General features: G+C 36.0%; 2 protein-coding genes across 3 annotated transcripts; one reads left to right on the top strand and one right to left on the bottom strand.

Moving 5' to 3' along the window:
* The first annotated feature begins 1,607 nt into the window (after positions 1 to 1,607).
* On the top strand, positions 1,608 to 5,763 carry LOC107866035 (NAC domain-containing protein 86). Of its 2 annotated transcripts, none has more exons than XM_016712219.2 (3): positions 1,608 to 1,867; positions 1,956 to 2,233; positions 5,124 to 5,763. In XM_016712219.2, exons 1-3 carry the CDS (start codon positions 1,711 to 1,713, stop codon positions 5,436 to 5,438), a joined length of 750 nt encoding a protein of 249 aa, XP_016567705.2. In that variant the 5' UTR covers positions 1,608 to 1,710; the 3' UTR covers positions 5,439 to 5,763. The 2 variants fall into 2 exon arrangements, with proteins under 2 accessions (XP_016567705.2, XP_016567704.2); XM_016712218.2 differs by having other exon boundaries at positions 1,609 to 1,867; positions 1,956 to 2,236.
* A 1,276-nt stretch (positions 5,764 to 7,039) lies between these two features.
* LOC107862803 lies at positions 7,040 to 13,815 on the bottom strand. The gene is made up of 7 exons (XM_016708465.2): positions 13,540 to 13,815; positions 13,361 to 13,459; positions 12,405 to 12,744; positions 11,771 to 11,905; positions 9,910 to 9,992; positions 7,737 to 7,842; positions 7,040 to 7,636 (listed from the first exon to the last, which is right to left on the bottom strand). Exons 1-7 carry the CDS (start codon positions 13,785 to 13,787, stop codon positions 7,541 to 7,543), a joined length of 1,107 nt encoding a protein of 368 aa, XP_016563951.2. The 5' UTR covers positions 13,788 to 13,815; the 3' UTR covers positions 7,040 to 7,540.
* Positions 13,816 to 16,806: the final 2,991 nt, after the last annotated feature.

Raw genomic sequence — 16,806 nt, 5'->3', positions numbered from 1 at the left:
ATGTTGGTTTGATTTAGTTTATAGTTTTAATAAACCGACATGATTGGTTTAGTTTTTTTTTTAATAAAAATCGAACCAAAACCGAAAGAACCGACTAAAACTTAAACCGAAAAAATCAATTTTATGTTGGTTTGATTTAGTTTATAGTTTTAATAAACCGACATGATTGGTTTAGTTTTTTTTTTTATAAAAATCGAACCAACCCGACCTATGTACACCCCTACCTATAATAATGGTACACGAACCTTTAATTGTAGTGATAATGTATAGAAACACCCCTAAACTAGGATGAAATTGCCAATTATATGTACACAACTAAACTATGAGATGATCGTATGAATCTCCTGGACTTATTTTTTGTAGTATTATTTACCCCCGCCCCACTAATTACCTACTAGTAAAGGAAATAAGTTAGAAGCGCAGCATAATATATAGCACTTCAAATAATTAAAGATTATATATGTTTTGTCAGATATCATAAGGACTACGAGCAAAATTGACCTTCCTACAATCACGAGATGAAAAATGCTAGTGGTAACGATAATATTTCTCTAGGTTGTACTTACACATGAGAGTGATCACAAGAATCAGTGGTGGAACCAAGATTTTCATTAAGGGGGTTTAAACGTGTATATATAAACTAGTTGAATGAGGTTCAACATTTATTATATATATGAAAATTATTTTAACCACATATAACTATTGTAATTTTTTACTGAAGAAAATTCGAATAAACCCCGACCCTGAATATATGCTAGCTCCGCCCCCGATCAGGACTCGGGAGCAATGAAAGGTTGTGCTAGATGGTAAATACCCATCTATTCTAATTTCTAAATCACGAGGTTTGTTAGTGCGATCACTTTCTTTTCAAATTGAGACTTTCTAACACCAAATTAATTGAACCCCAACATAAATACATAAGAATCCAAATGAAAAAAAAAAAAACACAGAGAGGGGAAAAAAGGAGTGATCAAGCGGTGTGAATGACCTTTCATGTTTCTCCTTGCGTTAGGCACGCACTAGCTATATGACTTTTCACAAGAGAAAGCAAAGGTGGTGGTCGGCCTCTCTTCTTTCTTGCAGTACTACTACCTAGCTATACTATTGTGACCAAAGAGATATATTCCAATATGGAAAACTAATAAACTAAATGTGAGGATCAAACCCTTATTATTATTATGCCAAACGCTATAGCTGATAGCAAGTGCCTAGTTTCATTTCTTAACTAAGCCCACTCACGACTCTGACTCGGCCAACCCAGCCTCACGCTTGGTATGGGTGAAGCCACCTTAGGCTACGGATGGTCCAGTGCACACCCTTAGCTGAAAAATTATGTGGTGTATATAGAGGTTAAATATGATCTATTCTGAAAGTATATTTGATTTTTCACACCTTTCACCAAATTTCTGACTGTGCCAGTGCCTCGTGGGCCTTACCTAACACTAAACTAATAAGTAGAATGGTGTTATATATATTACAAACCAATGACCAACCAGTAGTATGCAAGAAGACAGTACGTAGTGCTTGAAAGAAACGTTTTATGAGAATCTGGAAAAGAGAAATAAAGTGAAAAATGACTCAAAGACAAGCTACTTTGAATCCTTTTTATATATACACCCACACATTATTGTTGATGGCCTCCGAATACAATACAATACAGTACTAGCTCGCTCTACACATTTAGTGGCGGATATCGATCGATTCGATCGTATGGCGCCCGTCGGTCTCCCTCCTGGTTTTAGGTTCCATCCCACCGATGAAGAACTCGTTAATTACTATCTCAAACGAAAAATCCATGGCCAAGAGATTGAACTTGATATCATCCCTGAAGTTGATCTCTACAAATGTGAGCCTTGGGAATTAGCAGGTTCAATTTCCTTAATTAATTCACATTCTTCTTTGTACATTCTTTGTTTTCAATTTGCTGAATTATTGTACTTCAATGTATGTATCAGAGAAATCTTTTTTGCCAAGTAGAGATCCGGAGTGGTATTTTTTTGGTCCAAGGGACAGGAAGTATCCGAACGGGTTCAGAACGAACAGAGCCACTAGAGCTGGATACTGGAAATCGACAGGGAAAGATAGGAGAGTGTCATCGCAGAATCGCGCGATTGGGATGAAGAAAACGTTGGTGTATTACAGGGGAAGAGCACCACAGGGGATTAGAACTGATTGGGTAATGCATGAGTATAGACTAGATGATAAAGAATGTGAAGAAATCTCCAGCATTCAGGTAGTTCGTATTGTGTGATTCTAATTTTATGCAACATTATATATATTTGCATTAATGTGTTTGTATATTTTCATTTAATCATGGGTAATTAAAACAGAATGTACCAATTTGAAAATTAAGATTGTTTAGCTAGATCTTTAACCCTAATCCTAAATGATTTGGACTCGATCTTAAGTACATGATCATCATCATTATATTGCTTTACTTCATCTCTTTCTTTCTTCTTTTTATTTTTTTTTTAATTTTTAAAAATTATGACGATTTACCCTGCTTAAATACTTGTAGAGTTCAGATAAATGCAAATGCAGAGAGATAGTAAATAAAGTAAAAATAAGAACGATAAAAGGACAAGTAAATTGGTACCTACACCAACCTCATGGATTCAAAATAAACGTCTTTCATACAATCATTTAACAAATTAACCATAGTTAAGTGATATCTACGTACTCCCCTTTCAATTTTTAACTTATTAGGTTAAATTTCTTGGTTTGATTTAAACAACCATTAGTTTATATACAAACGGTTCTTGTATTTGAAATTAAGAAGAAAAGTAAGATTTTTTATCATGGAGAAATTTAAGTCAGACCACTTAATTTATAGTAACAATTATTGTTTGAGATGCCATTCTTTTTGCTTTTGAAATCCTTGTCTCTTTCTTTTTCCAAGCGTTAATTATGATTTTCAAAACTTTTAATCTCTTTGAAAAAGAGTTTAAGTACTCCAAATTACCAACCAAATTGTTCTTTAATCAATCTTTAACATCACTTAGACACAGGTGTCAGCATTTGACTTTAAAAGCATGGATTTTATAAGCCGTAATTATTTGGAGATAAAAAGCATTAGCTCTCAACATGTTTCTCTTCAAATTTCTTTTTTACAGTAAAAGGATGTGATAAAAAGCAACAAGATTAATCTGTCTTTACCATGTGCCCCCCCCATGTTATTTGGCTTTTTATCCACCCCCCACCCCCACCCCACCCCTCAAGGGCAAAAAACACCAGTAAAAAAAAGTGAATTATTAAAGACATCAAAAGAGTGAAAAAAATTCATCTTCGGCTAAAAGAAAAGAAGTGGAAAAAACATTTTATATCGGATGATCATAAGATGATAGTTACGTACAATTTGAAAAATTGATAAGGAGAATACTTAATAAAGAGAGGAACGTGGACTGCATGGCATGCATGGAAAAGCTAGGGCTTTTGTCTCTTGCTAGCACTTACTCTCTTTTTAGTACCATTTTGGTTGATATATGGAATAGTATATACCTCTTTTTGTTTTAATAATCGTGATGTTTTGAGTCAGTTTACGTTTGATTAGTTTCTGATGTTACTTGTTATCTCCCGCTAGCACAAGTATACTCTATTCATCTAATGATTTTTGAGAATTGAACATGAGATCTCGTGATTTTCTATGGCTTTATTAATTGTATATATTATTAGGACCCACATTGAGTGTTATTTGGTGTGATATTTTGTGTAATGATAAGATACCTTTTATGATAATTTTAAATAAATAAGACATATTCGTTACTTGTACAGGTTTTAGATCTCTTTGAGTGAAAAAAGTCTATAGCTTCACTTTGTCTTTGGATAGTAAGACAAAAGTAAAATCCTTCCATATGACTGAATCTATTATAAGCCTCCAATCATCATAAGTAATGTTATTCTCACTTTCTCTTTTTGTTTGATTTTTTTTTCTTCTTTAATGATCATTGATTAAAAAATACACTAATCAAAGATTCTTCCACCAAAAATTGAAATCATCATAACTTGGATTTAACCTAAAAAGCAAAGGGTCCCCACCCCCAACAATTAAGTACCACTTTCATTCTGTAAGAAGGTGTCGGTTGCTTTTCACTTTATTCCAGTTTTACCTTAATAAGCCAATGGATGTTCACTACTACCCATTGGCCCCCAACTTACATATTTAGGATTTAACAATGACTTCACCATACAACTTAAGTCCCTCTTTGTTTACAAAAATTCCACATTTTGGGACTTAGTACAAAAAAAAAATAAGACCATCGATGGTATTATTAGTCCCATTTACACTTAGTGGTGAAGACAGACTTTTCATTAAATGATTATATACAATGTAAGGATTTGGTGAACCCTTTAATTCTGCCCACGTACCCATCCCCCAAATTTATCATTGAAGCACATTTTTAAGTTTAAGTGAAATGATTTTTTTAGTAGGGACAAGAAGAATCGTTAACTATACTTTGTTTTACATACAAGTAGAGAAGGAAGAACAATGATCTTCCCTTTTTCAGTATCTGTCCCTCTACTTTAGGATCTCTTCCCCCTAGTTTTTTTTTTTCTAATCATATCTAAATAAATCCAGCAGAGCCCCAATTATTGACTACTCAAAACTTTTGTTGTCAGCAAATTATAATGTACTTGTTTGATGCTCCCATACAAGATTTAGTCAATAACCCCCAACCCCAACCCCCACCTGCTCTTTCTCTCTGAAAAGAATAAAGATTCTAGATATGACAGCTCAAACTAATCTCACTTTTTATTGGTAGTTATTAACATGAGTAACCTTATTATACTAAGTAATTAATTTGACTACTGGGAGACCAGGAGGGTAGTACTTAGGCATTTATACTAAATCAGTTCAACTTATTATGATTGAATGATTTAATAAAGTGAAAATGTACATTATATAATTAACCACAACTAAATATAGCAGTTGTGTCTGTTCTAACATATGTCATGCATGTATTAGCTTGGATGGAATAGTAATCCCAATAATGTGATTTTAAATTTTATACAAAAATGTTGGATTATACTTGTTCCTGGCCCATTAATCATTAGAAGTTAAACTCTTATAACCAATATAAATAATTAACAATATTCTTTGTTTATTTGTTTTGTTGTACAAGCAGGATTCATATGCATTGTGTCGCGTATTCAAGAAAAATGGTATTTGTTCAGAAATAGAAGAACTAGGGCAACCTAGTATTAATGTACCGTCATTTGAGTACCCATTAACCCAAGGGATTAATAATAATAATAATGTTCATGATCAGTACCAAACACCATCTCCAGATGTTCCATTAGCCTCCTCCTCCTGTTGCATTGAAGAAGATGAAAAAGATGATTCATGGATGCAGTTTATTACAGAAGATGCATGGTGTAATTCTTCCAATTCTCCCTTTCAAGGTGAAGAAATCTCTCCACTTGCTTTCACAAATTTATAAACAGTAGCTGGAGCTTTCAGTGACCGATCGATCGATGAGATAAAATTATTCTTACCATAATAATCAATATTATTTGATGATAATTAAATTTATGTAACTTTTTTGTTCTTTTTTTGTACCTTAATTATGAACAATGATTTCGCTAATTGTACTTAGGATTTTTTTTATTTTTTTTTTAATTATTTGGTTTTTGTGACTGGTCATATTATATACACCTGTACAGCCAGCTTATCTTGTGGCTTTACAGGTTCTGATTTTGACCTCTTTCTTTGAGGTTGTCATGGTGTTATACTTGTGAAATAAAAGGCAAAGGGGTTGTTATTTACTCTCCTCTTCTTATATTAAATTCTTTTGAGATCAGTACAAATAGATGTAGACTTCAGCCATCTAGTTTACTAATATAGTCGAAGTATACACTACATATACACCTCGGTTGCATATGTTGTGTATAGTATATGTATACTATGTAATGTAATAACGGATACACTATTTATACATATTGTGTACATATTTCGTAAATTAGATGGCGCGAAGGCATTGGCTACCAAAAACTAACATCACAATCAGCCGTTACTGTATGGCCTTTAATTTTACTACTATTACTAGTACTTAAGCAATGTGTTAGTAAGTTGGTAGGGGCCTAATTATAGAGCAAATTAAAGACGGCTAGCACTATCATAGGCCAGAAGCTACATGGGAAAATGTCAAATGTGTCACTCTCTATTGAACATTTCATGTTCAAACGAAGATTTTTGAACCCTACACTCCTGACTTGGACGTGACAATCATTGAACATAGTTCATGAACTATAACATCAACGTGATATGAAATGTTAAGACTATAATATCAATGGGATATGATACTCTAGGCATCAATATGATATGATATTTTAGGAGAATTGATACTCTGGCAGAAACACCTCCGTAATTGGAAAAGAATTCAATGTCAAGTGCATGCAACTATTTGACATCTACTAGGGGTAAAATTTTAGATATCTAGGGCAATGAATTCTTGAGAGATTACTATGGCTGGATTGTTTTTCAATGTGATATGAAATGTTAGTAGTATTGATCCTCTGACAGAAACAGATTGGAAAAGAATTCCATGTCAAGTGCTTGGAATTATTTGACATTTACTAAAGGTAAAAACTTTGGATTACACCTAGGCAATGAAATTGTGTCTTAAAAGATGTGTATATTAACTTTTTGTACATGGTAGAGATAGGGTGCAAAATGAAACGCCGTGTCGTAAAATAAATTCAATGGTGAGAACATATATAGTATTGAGTTTTATTGCATAAATTCAAAACTTTCTGCCACAGGGAAACCTTAAGATATAGGACATCAGGGCAAAGGTATGAAGGTATGACGACGCAGCCCAATCTGGTGCGAGGAAAAAGCCGGACTGTGAAAGCTGCAGCAAAGGAAAGGACTTTCACCAGTTTCGTGAGAGAGAAGCAGATGTTGGTGCAAAAACAGGAAGTTGAATTCAACTTGGCACATCGGTAAGAAATTGTCTACTTGAGGTACCAGCAGCAAACTAGACCACTGCATCTACATGCCTTGCGAAAGCAGATCCCATTAAGCAAAAAGATAATCGACTGGTATTGAACATTCTTTTTCATTAGCCATAAATAGTACCCATTTGTTCTCCACATACTTTTTGAAATTTAAGAGAAATTTAAAAAAACATCTTTGACTATAAGGTTTGGAAGTCTAACATTAGCAACTGCAATCATGCAAATCCTAAGGTGTGATATCCCATCCAACTTAGCATTATTTAATCCCCACCCCCAAGGGGAATAGATTAGTCCAAGGAATATAATCGCAGCACTATAATCACAAGATAATTTAGTACGCAAACCAAACCACCTCTAACTATATTAGCAATAGAAGGATTATCCTACTTCCATCATCATGGGAGAAAAGATGTAAGCAGATGGTTAGTAGGATCACGTGCACAAAATGAAGGTGCCATAGGCGCACATAAGCTCTGGCTTATTCTGTTTTGATTGCGGGCTTTACCTAAGACCTAGCTGCCGGATAGTACATGGGCTCAGGCAAAGGGGCAAACTTAGTTGGATCTTCCGAGCAGTTGTTCATCTATGTCGAAGTTCTATTTGAAACCTTCCAATTCTCAAACTCAGCAGATTTTAACATAAATGAACTGGCATTTCGATGCCCACCACCACCAAATGCCTGCAAATTCCCAAGAAATATATTATACATGACTGCAAACTGTATTTTATTACTCATTGAAAGACTTGGAAAGTAAACAAAGCGAAAAGACCCTAAGAACCTGCGAGATAGATGTCGTATCTTCATCACCAATGCTCCTCAGGCTAACTTTTAACATATCATTGTTTTCAAGCTCAGGTACCTTATAAACAATAGCTCCAATCCCCCTGAAATACATCCAACGAGCACAATGAAGAACTATTTCTAGAAGCATCATTCAGCAAGTAATCAAATAAGATACTATTTTACTAGTTAATAGCTTTCTCTTGAAGCCTCGTGAAATGACACATGGTTGACGGGACTTCTAGTTATATTCTACTTTCATCAAATTCAAAAATATATCTCAAGGTGTCCAGGCTAGCTTGCGCGTACATCGACTTTTTGGGGGCCATAGGACTGAACAACATTGATGTCAGGCTTTGTCACTCACCTATAGGCTATACCATATATAGTTATGAATCAAGTCTTGGTTGCCATATTTCACTAAAAAAATGCTTACTGTTGCAGTGGAAGTCTTAGGTGTAATGAAGAAATTTTTATCAGTAATAATGTTGAACACGGGAAATTCTAAACTTCACTCTGTTACAATTCTTGTAATTTCCCTTTCTGCTACTCTCCCCTTCACACCAAGACGATTCTTACGGAAGTCCACATTGTTGTTGATCATTTCCCATTTTTCTGATAACGCGGGTGACCAGACAAGCTTTGGCACACCTTGACTATTCCACCAAAGAAACTATAACACCCCAGATTAAGATTAGAAGTCCAACATCGGCAAAACACAAGAGAGATGCTGGTTATATATGTAAACAAGCCTCACTCCATAGTGACATGTTTTTAAAGCCATGCGCGTCTAGGCCCAGAGCGGATAATATCACTAGTGGGCTGGGCCGTTACATTACAAATGGTATGAGAGGCACTCCTGTGTCGGCCTTGTCGACGGGGGCTAGAGTTCAAACTGAGTCTCAGCGAATAAGATTAGAAGTCCCACATCGGTAAAACACAGGAGACATGTTGTGTATATATGTTAACAAGCCTTACTCCCTAGTGACACGTTTTAAAACGACTCAGAAGTGACAATATCACTAGTGGGCTGGGCCGTAACAGAAACCAACACAGAAGCTGCTGTACTGGGCAACTCCGTCCACCAATGCTTGGGTAGATGGGAAGAAATCACCTAGTGTTCTTTGTTTATGCTTGGCTTTGAACCCTGGTTTCAACAGTTTGCACCCACTTCATTCCGCCTAGTGTTCTTTGTTTATGCTTGGCTTTGACCCCTGGTTTCAACAGTTTGCACCCACTTCATTCCGCTAGGCCACACCCTTGGTGCAACATGATATATAGCGACCCACAGCCGAATGCAGGACCTCTGACCACCTCCCATAATTACAGCATTCTAGAACCTCAGCAAAAGACAATCTGCAGCATGCTTTGTCAGCAGCATCAACTCTTTTTTTTTTCATTTTCGCACTAACCCTATAGCATTTCTATCCAGCCTACATTCTTTTGTCTCTGCAATTCCATATTTGCACTAACTCACCGATATTTTTTAACAGCTCATTGTCTTTCACTTGCCAAAAACACTTGAAACAATTGCTCTCTCAGCTTTCTTATATTTGCCTAATACACATGTCAGCTCATGTAGATCTTTTAAAAAATGCACCAAACTTGCGGAGCCTCCCAGACATTCGCCACACAGATAAATTACATTACCCTAATCCACATTCATACGACATCCCACAACGGGCCAATAGACAGATGAATGCAAGTAGCAATCTTGGTTCAGATTATCAGTATACTTGAAGTTCTCACTTAAATAGTTTTCAAGATAAATGCTTATAATTTTATGCACAAACTCCTAATCCAACTTCCAACAACCTATACATGAAATGAGTGTCATTAGCAAAACTAATTTGAGACTTCATCATGCAAAAAGGTCTTTGCATAGATTTAGACAATCATATAATGTCTAGTGTGTTTGCAAATCAAAAACCGATAAAAGTGCACCGATAATACACAAAACCAGACTGAACCAACCGATAAAGGGCGAAGTGCACCAGTACCCACTTTTAGGGTCGCCATTTAACTAATACCTGCTTCACAATTTTGTTTTGCAAGTTTATATTATCAGGAATGCATCACAAGACACAGGGAGGTAACAAGCAAGGAGGAAAAGAATAAAGAAACAATGCATCATAGAAATTGAAACAAACAAGAAATGGGGAAGTACAAACCGCAACTTCATATTACAGCTTTTGACTGCCAACTGATTCCCAAGCTCACTTCTTAATTCAGACAAAGAATCTGCATTAACTGCCTACAGGAGAGATTGAATCATCTTGTCATTCTCAAATTCTCTGAGCAATATGAAAACAGTTTATAAATTTAGTCTACAGTAAATATTGCAGACAACAGTAATATCTGGTTGCTGACAATTTCTGACTATCAGCATTATATTAAAAATAGGTGAAACTAGAGAAGGACCCCAATTAGAAAAAAATATGTATCAGCAAGCCATAGGTTGTTGCATTTTCTGGATGGAAATAGAAGGAACTATATCTTTTAAGGTACAGTTGCAGAGTTCATCGGTCAGCCTCAAACACTGAGGGCACATTCATTTTCATCTTCCAAAGAACTAGTAAAGAGAAGTGGTACACAGAGTATTTCCAAATAAACTGCCTATATAGTTGTTTGGGCCTTGGGGGCATCCTATAAAATTGGAAATGTAAACAGCCTCCATATAAGAGATACATGTTATTCATACCCGTGAATGTATCAGATAAACAAATGACCATCCCCGAGCACACCTTTGAGTTGTTAAATTCACATAGCTTGTATGGTCAGGAGCTTTCAGTAATCAAGACATCACTCAGAAGTTTCCAGCCGTAAACAAATGCAATCTGCTCAACCACAAACCTTATAGTACTATTATGTGACTGTCATTAAGTATGATGACTATAAGGCATAAGATAGCAACCTAACATGATTATTAACCTTGTCTTATTTCTAACAAACTAACTCAAACCCCTGTCATGTACTTGCTATGAGTGAAGCGCACAGTCTCCAGTGAGCCAACAGATCACACCAAATGTATTAGAAGATATTTCTTTCTCAGGCAAACCTCAGCAAGCAATAGAGCATGTGTTCTAGCTTAACACAGATAATTGCACTTCTACTATGCCCTAAATGATTTAGCACATTCTAGATCTGCTAGACCTTGCGCAGTAATGGTAAAAAATTTCGTATCACTCGGGAAAATGTACATCTGAACACGTCTGTCAGTACACTCTAAACAAAGAGACAGGCAGTGGGCAGCTAGGCAGCCTAAGGCCAGTTTCGGTGAATGATGCTGCAGTAGAATTTTTATTTTTTCTGATAACTGTGGTTTCCGGGCCAGCTTTCGCGCACCTCGCCTAAATCCACTGATACCTCCTACCTCCCACCAGAAACAAACAGATACCAGGTAACTCTGTCCACCAAGCCTAGGACAAAATGGGAAGAAGCACCTATGTCTTTCATTTGAAAGATGAAATTCCAATTACAAGTGACATAAGCCACTTAATCTTTGGATCATTGATAACTTCCAAAAAGCGACCAATCACTACAAAGATGATCTCATGAGCACTAACGCCATGAAAGGTGCATCATATGTTATAACAATAGGAATAAGTGACCAATCACTACAAAGATGATCTCATGAGCTCTAAAGCCAGGAAAGGTGCATCATGTGTTATAACAATAGTAATATCACTGCAACTTTACCTTTATGAAAAAAGCAATAGTAATATCACTAGCATTTGTGTGTTCATCATTCCTTCTGAAGAATTAAAAGCCCGGTTAAGTCCTTCAGCTCAATGGTTTTTCCATAAGCATTGGTAGTTTTCACTTAACACACATACTTCTAATGTTTGCTCAGTTGTTTATCCATGCACGAAGAGCACGCCATAAAGCCTAGCATGTATTAACCAAAGCCACTCATTGCTATAAACTACAGTTACTTGATTCAATACATATGATGGAAAGTTCCCTATTTAACAACTAAAAGTTCATTACGAAACTTCCATAGTCACAAGATGAAGAATTCTTGGAACATACCAGGCAACATCCAAATGCTCCAGTTCCAAGTGCAATCTCAAATGACTGCTCAAGGACCTCATCTATTAGTTTCTGTTTGTGGGACAAGCTTATCTTTCCTTGCTCTATAACAGATTTTAGATCCAAAGCAAGCAACTGCAGAAAAGGAAATCATTAGAGGTGTAGCAAACGACCTACAAACACACAAAAAGAAGAATTTGGCAATAACAAACTGCTTAGATTATGTTCAAGTATATGATTGTGGTGCATGTCACCAGGATTTAAATATTTGAAAAATCTGCCGCTCTTTGCACCAATTGTCCCAAACTTCCAAGCCTCTCAGGTTAATTAAGGAAGCAAAGAAGGTCAGAGTTATACTGAGTTGCTGCTTCAGTTCCTTACTTCAAGTGGATCTAATTCTGCTACGTGATGTAACCAACCATTTTTATTCATAAAACTTATTCAACCACAGGTGTGTACTCAGTTCATGAATAAATCAATCCTGGAAATAGACACTTCTAATTTGGGTAGTGACTTCATCATTGTATGCATAGTATCTTCCCTTGGCAGAAAGAGTCTTAATTACTTGGGTTTACAACCACTTCAATAACAAGACAGTTGCCAATTAGAAAAAATAACAGCAAGTAGAGACCACCTGTTGAAACAAGGAGGGGTTCAAATTAACATCATATTCGATATGGTGATCATCCAAACCGCTGCTGAATGCTTTACTCTCTGGGAGTCTCCATCTCCACAAATCTCTGTCCTCTATATATTCGAACAATCTCCTGACTCTGTCAAATTCAGCAATCTTTAGTGCATTGCTTTCAGCAGCTTTGTCATTGTTCCCGGTTATGAGCTTCTCCTTGAAATAATCATAAGCAATAGTAGCCCCACTTCTATCCATGTCGATCACTTTACTCACATTTTCAGTCACAGATATCCCTCCACCTAAAAGCTCTCGTGCAGTCTTGTGATGGTCCAATACAACAACGCTGACCATAGACCCCCCCAAAAGGAAAAAGCAATGAGTATAGAAACCGCAAGCATGTGGTTCCATTAATTCGTGAGCACATACAAAATTGCAAACATTTTTGCACAAAAAGATATGAACTTCATCAACAACATACGCAGTATAATCCCCACAAAGTGGGTATTCGGGGAGGGTAACGTGTATGCAATCTTACCTCTACCTCAAAAAAGATATGAACTTTAACTCCAAACGAATCAAAATGATAGGGTGGCCATTAGAAAAGGGGTCAAAATTGACAAAAAAAAGACTCTGAAAATCAGTTACTGCCATTTTGCAACAAACTGCCACTGGATAGAGAATCTAGAATCTCTGAACAATATAAGTTCTCAATCAGAGAGATTTATAATGCAGCATATTTATGTTACCAACGCGGCGGCGTAGCCACATGTAGGGAAGGGTCGCCATCGAAAAATTTATAGTATGCATAAAGGTAAAATATTATATTTTTCATACTCTATATATTAAATCTTGAACACCTTTACCGAAATTTCTGGTTTCGCCACCATTACCAAGGTGTCTAAGAATTTACCCAATATACCTCAACAAAAGAAAGCACAGAAGAAGAGAAAAGAAGTTACCAATCAACTTTAGACTTGAGTTGTTGAACAAAACCAGAAGGACCCACAAAATCCAATAGGTAAACATGATCAATTTCATCTAGAGGAAGGTCCTCCACCCTACAAACAAAAAGCAAGATCATTAGAAAAGACCCTTTTAACCATTGAAATGCAAGAAGCAAAGGAAGATATACATATACCTGAGAGGAGAGTAAACGGTGTTGGGGAAGTAAAGAGGAGTTATATGTATTGAAGAAAAATAAAGGTGAGCAGCCAAAGCAGCAAAAGCACCATCAGGGCATGGGTAATGGTAAAGAACTGCAGGTTTCCTCATCACTTTTGTTGCTCCCTTACAGGGAACACCGCCTCCTGTTGCTGCTACTGAGGATGTAATTCTCCTACAACTAAACTTGGAGACCACTTTGTCGAGTCTATAAAAACACATCATCTTTTCAGGGTGGTGTTTGATTTTGAACACAAATTATAATGTGATTATTTACTATGATGTTATCTCAAAGTAGGGGTGGGTGGGCGTTCGGGATTCGGTTCGGTATTTTCAAATTTTGGGTTCGGTAATTCGGTTATCGGTATTTGAAAGTAGATACCAGATACCATACTTATAAATATCGGCTCGGTAATTTGATAATCGGTAAATTAAACTTTGGTTCGGTACGGCTTTTGGTAATACGATATTAAAGTTGGAAATGCTCAAATGTACGTCTAAACTTTAAAGAGTATATTTAAGAGAAACCTATTTAGTATTTCTTTTGTTGTTTTTTACATATATATTACCAAGGTCCAAGAGATTCTTTGGGATTGACTAATACTATTGTCTATTGAGTAGGTTAGACATATATATATATATATATATATAAAATCGATATTCGGTAAATACCAAACGGTATTAATATTTTTTACCAAACTCAATCCCGAATACCGAAATATTAAAATTTTACTCCCAAATACCATACCAAATATCGAGTTATCGAATACCAATTACCAAAAATTTTTATTCGGTTTGATACTTTTGTTTTCGATATTTTATGTCCAGTCCTATCTCAGAGTGTATTTTTTTTTTAATTTAAATTAGCAATAAATTTTGATACTATTATTTAAAGGATAACTAATTTCAATATTCTTTAATAATCATGTTATACAAAATAGGTCAAACCCATCGATAGCCCCTCAAACTTGTCCCTAAAATTCACTTAGGCCCCTAAACTAAGCTTTGTACCTATCAAACTCCTAAACTCTCCAATTTTGTTCCTATTGGGCATTTTTTGCCCACATGGCACTGCGCGTGCTGTGCAACCGCATAAGGCGCGTGAAAACTAAAAAAATTGTCCATGTGGCAAAAGTTAACGTTAAATAACGTTACTTTTGCCATTCCCTTCAATTTCCCTCTTTTTAACCTAAATTTACTCTTCTCCTTTCTCCATTCTCTCCTCCATAGATGAGTTCTCATCAACTTCTCTCATCTCACTATCAAAGTTATCTCCTAATTTCTCTTAAATTATTTTTTTCTCATTTTCGATGAGAATGTCGAAAAATTCCGTCAATATTGATGTTCCCGATTTGTGTTACTGTTCCGAATTTTGTCCTTTAAGAACTTCAAGGACTCCTTCAAATTCGGGTCGTAGATTTGTTGGATGTAAAGTTTCAAAGGTTTGTATCATTTTCACAGATTTTAATTATTTTTTTATTATTCTATTATTTTTTCATTTTAGGAAAATGGTGGATATGAGTACTTTAGATGGATTGATCCAAAACCTTCAATATCTGTGCATCAATATCCTGAGGTAGAGTCGAGCTTAATGATTAGGTGCAAAGATGGTGAAAATTCGTGTGATCGATTGAAGCAAAAGCTCAAAGACGTTGAACAAGAGAGGGACACTTTGTGTGAAAAATTGAAAGATAGTGAAGGGAAGTTGATTACAGTGAGGCAAAAACTCAAAAAAGTTAAACTTGAAAGGGAATGTGCTAAGCTCAAATTGAATAGACTTGTTCTACTTCTTCTCATTATTCTAACTGTAAAGTGGTTCTTCAATATGGTGTAAGGTGTAGTAGTTAAGTTTGCCTATTGAATAGGCAATTGGATATTGTAATGGTTAGTTTGTAGTAGTTGTTTTGTTAGTTTATAGTAGTAGTAGTTTGTAGTCGTTGTTTGTTCAGTTTGTAGTTGGCCTAGTTTGTAGTAGTTGTTTGGTTTGTTTGTAGTAGTTGTTTGAATGAATTGACATATTTTTGTATGATAATCTCATTGTCAATTGGCTACTTTGTGTCTACTTGTGTAGCTACTGAAGATATTACCATACAGCCTATTTGTAGCTACTGAAGGTTATGATAAAAATGAACTATATTACAAGTGCAAACAGCTGGATATCATATTAACACAGCTCAAGATTGAGCTAAGAACTGCATACATGATGTAAAGGTGTTCAAAAAAGGCTCAACATTGAGCAGAATAGTTCTACTACAACATACACCAAAATCATTAATTACTACCTAAGAAAAAGTTATTCAAAAACTAGTAACACAATTTGTTCAGAGACATTATCCCTCATTACAGTGCAAATCATTTCTAAATGAACTACTTCTTTGAAGATCCAATTGATGAAGAAGACTTGGTTGTTTTCACTTTTTTTCTCTTATTTGCTTTCATTTGTTGCAATTGTGTGCTGGTGAGTGCATCTTTTCCATTCCACTTTAGGCCACTAGGTTTAAAACCAATATCTATAACGGTTGGTGAAGCACTCCTTAAATTTATACCTCCATAAAGAACCCTCTCACTTGATGTACCTGGCTGCAAAATTAGACAAAATTGTAAGACAGTGAACATTGAAAACTTGAATGAAAACATTAGGGCAAACATTATTATAAGTAAATAATGAGACAAAAATAAATACATTGTACACGTGGGTTCCAGTTGTTGGATCAGAGTAAACACCAAAACCAGTTGCAGGCCTTTTGTATCCAGTAGCAGCAGCAAATGAGGTAGCATTGTATGACCTCTTATTGGTCAGCAAAGGTGGTACTTGATTGGAAGAAACATTTCTTCCACTTTCAAATGGGTCCCTCTTGCATTGGCTATTTTTCTTGGCAATCCTCTAGCACTCCCTCCTTGACCTCTACCAATTCCTCCTTCACCTCGCCCGTCAGCACCAAATTGACCACTACCATAACCACCATTCCTACCAGAACAACCTTTACCTCTACCAGCAGCACCTTGACCTCTACCAGCAGCACCTTGACCTCTACCAATTCCTCTTTCACCTCTCCTATAGCACCAAATTGACCACTACCAGAACCACTATCCCTATCAGAATAACCTTTACCTCTACCAGTAGCACCTTTACCTTTACCAGCAGCACCTTGACCTCTACCAGCCATACTTGACACCTTTCTTTGAGGTGTTGTTGGCACAACAACTGTGTCAGCACAAATAGATCCTGATTGACTGGATTGTG

The sequence above is a fragment of the Capsicum annuum genome, chromosome 3 (genome assembly GCF_002878395.1).
Source record: "Capsicum annuum cultivar UCD-10X-F1 chromosome 3, UCD10Xv1.1, whole genome shotgun sequence".
In the NCBI taxonomy this organism is placed as follows: Eukaryota; Viridiplantae; Streptophyta; class Magnoliopsida; order Solanales; family Solanaceae; genus Capsicum; species Capsicum annuum.
The sequence above is the reverse complement of the archived record's forward strand: the minus strand, read 5'-3'. Positions and strand labels throughout refer to the sequence as shown.

Excerpts from the sequence above, each read along its gene's own strand:
- LOC107862803 (XM_016708465.2), bottom strand. The coding sequence starts at position 13,787 with ATGATGTGTTTTTATAGACTCGACAAAGTGGTCTCCAAGTTTAGTTGT. Across the intron at positions 13,460-13,539 it reads ACCGTTTACTCTCCTCTCAG|GGTGGAGGACCTTCCTCTAG; the intron begins GTATATGTATAT and ends TTTTGTTTGTAG. Across the intron at positions 7,843-9,909 it reads AGCTGTAATATGAAGTTGCG|GGGGATTGGAGCTATTGTTT; the intron begins GTTTGTACTTCC and ends GATGTATTTCAG.
- LOC107866035 (XM_016712218.2), top strand. The coding sequence starts at position 1,711 with ATGGCGCCCGTCGGTCTCCCTCCTGGTTTTAGGTTCCATCCCACCGAT. Across the intron at positions 1,868-1,955 it reads TGAGCCTTGGGAATTAGCAG|AGAAATCTTTTTTGCCAAGT; the intron begins GTTCAATTTCCT and ends TGTATGTATCAG. Across the intron at positions 2,237-5,123 it reads AAATCTCCAGCATTCAGGTA|GATTCATATGCATTGTGTCG; the intron begins GTTCGTATTGTG and ends TTGTACAAGCAG.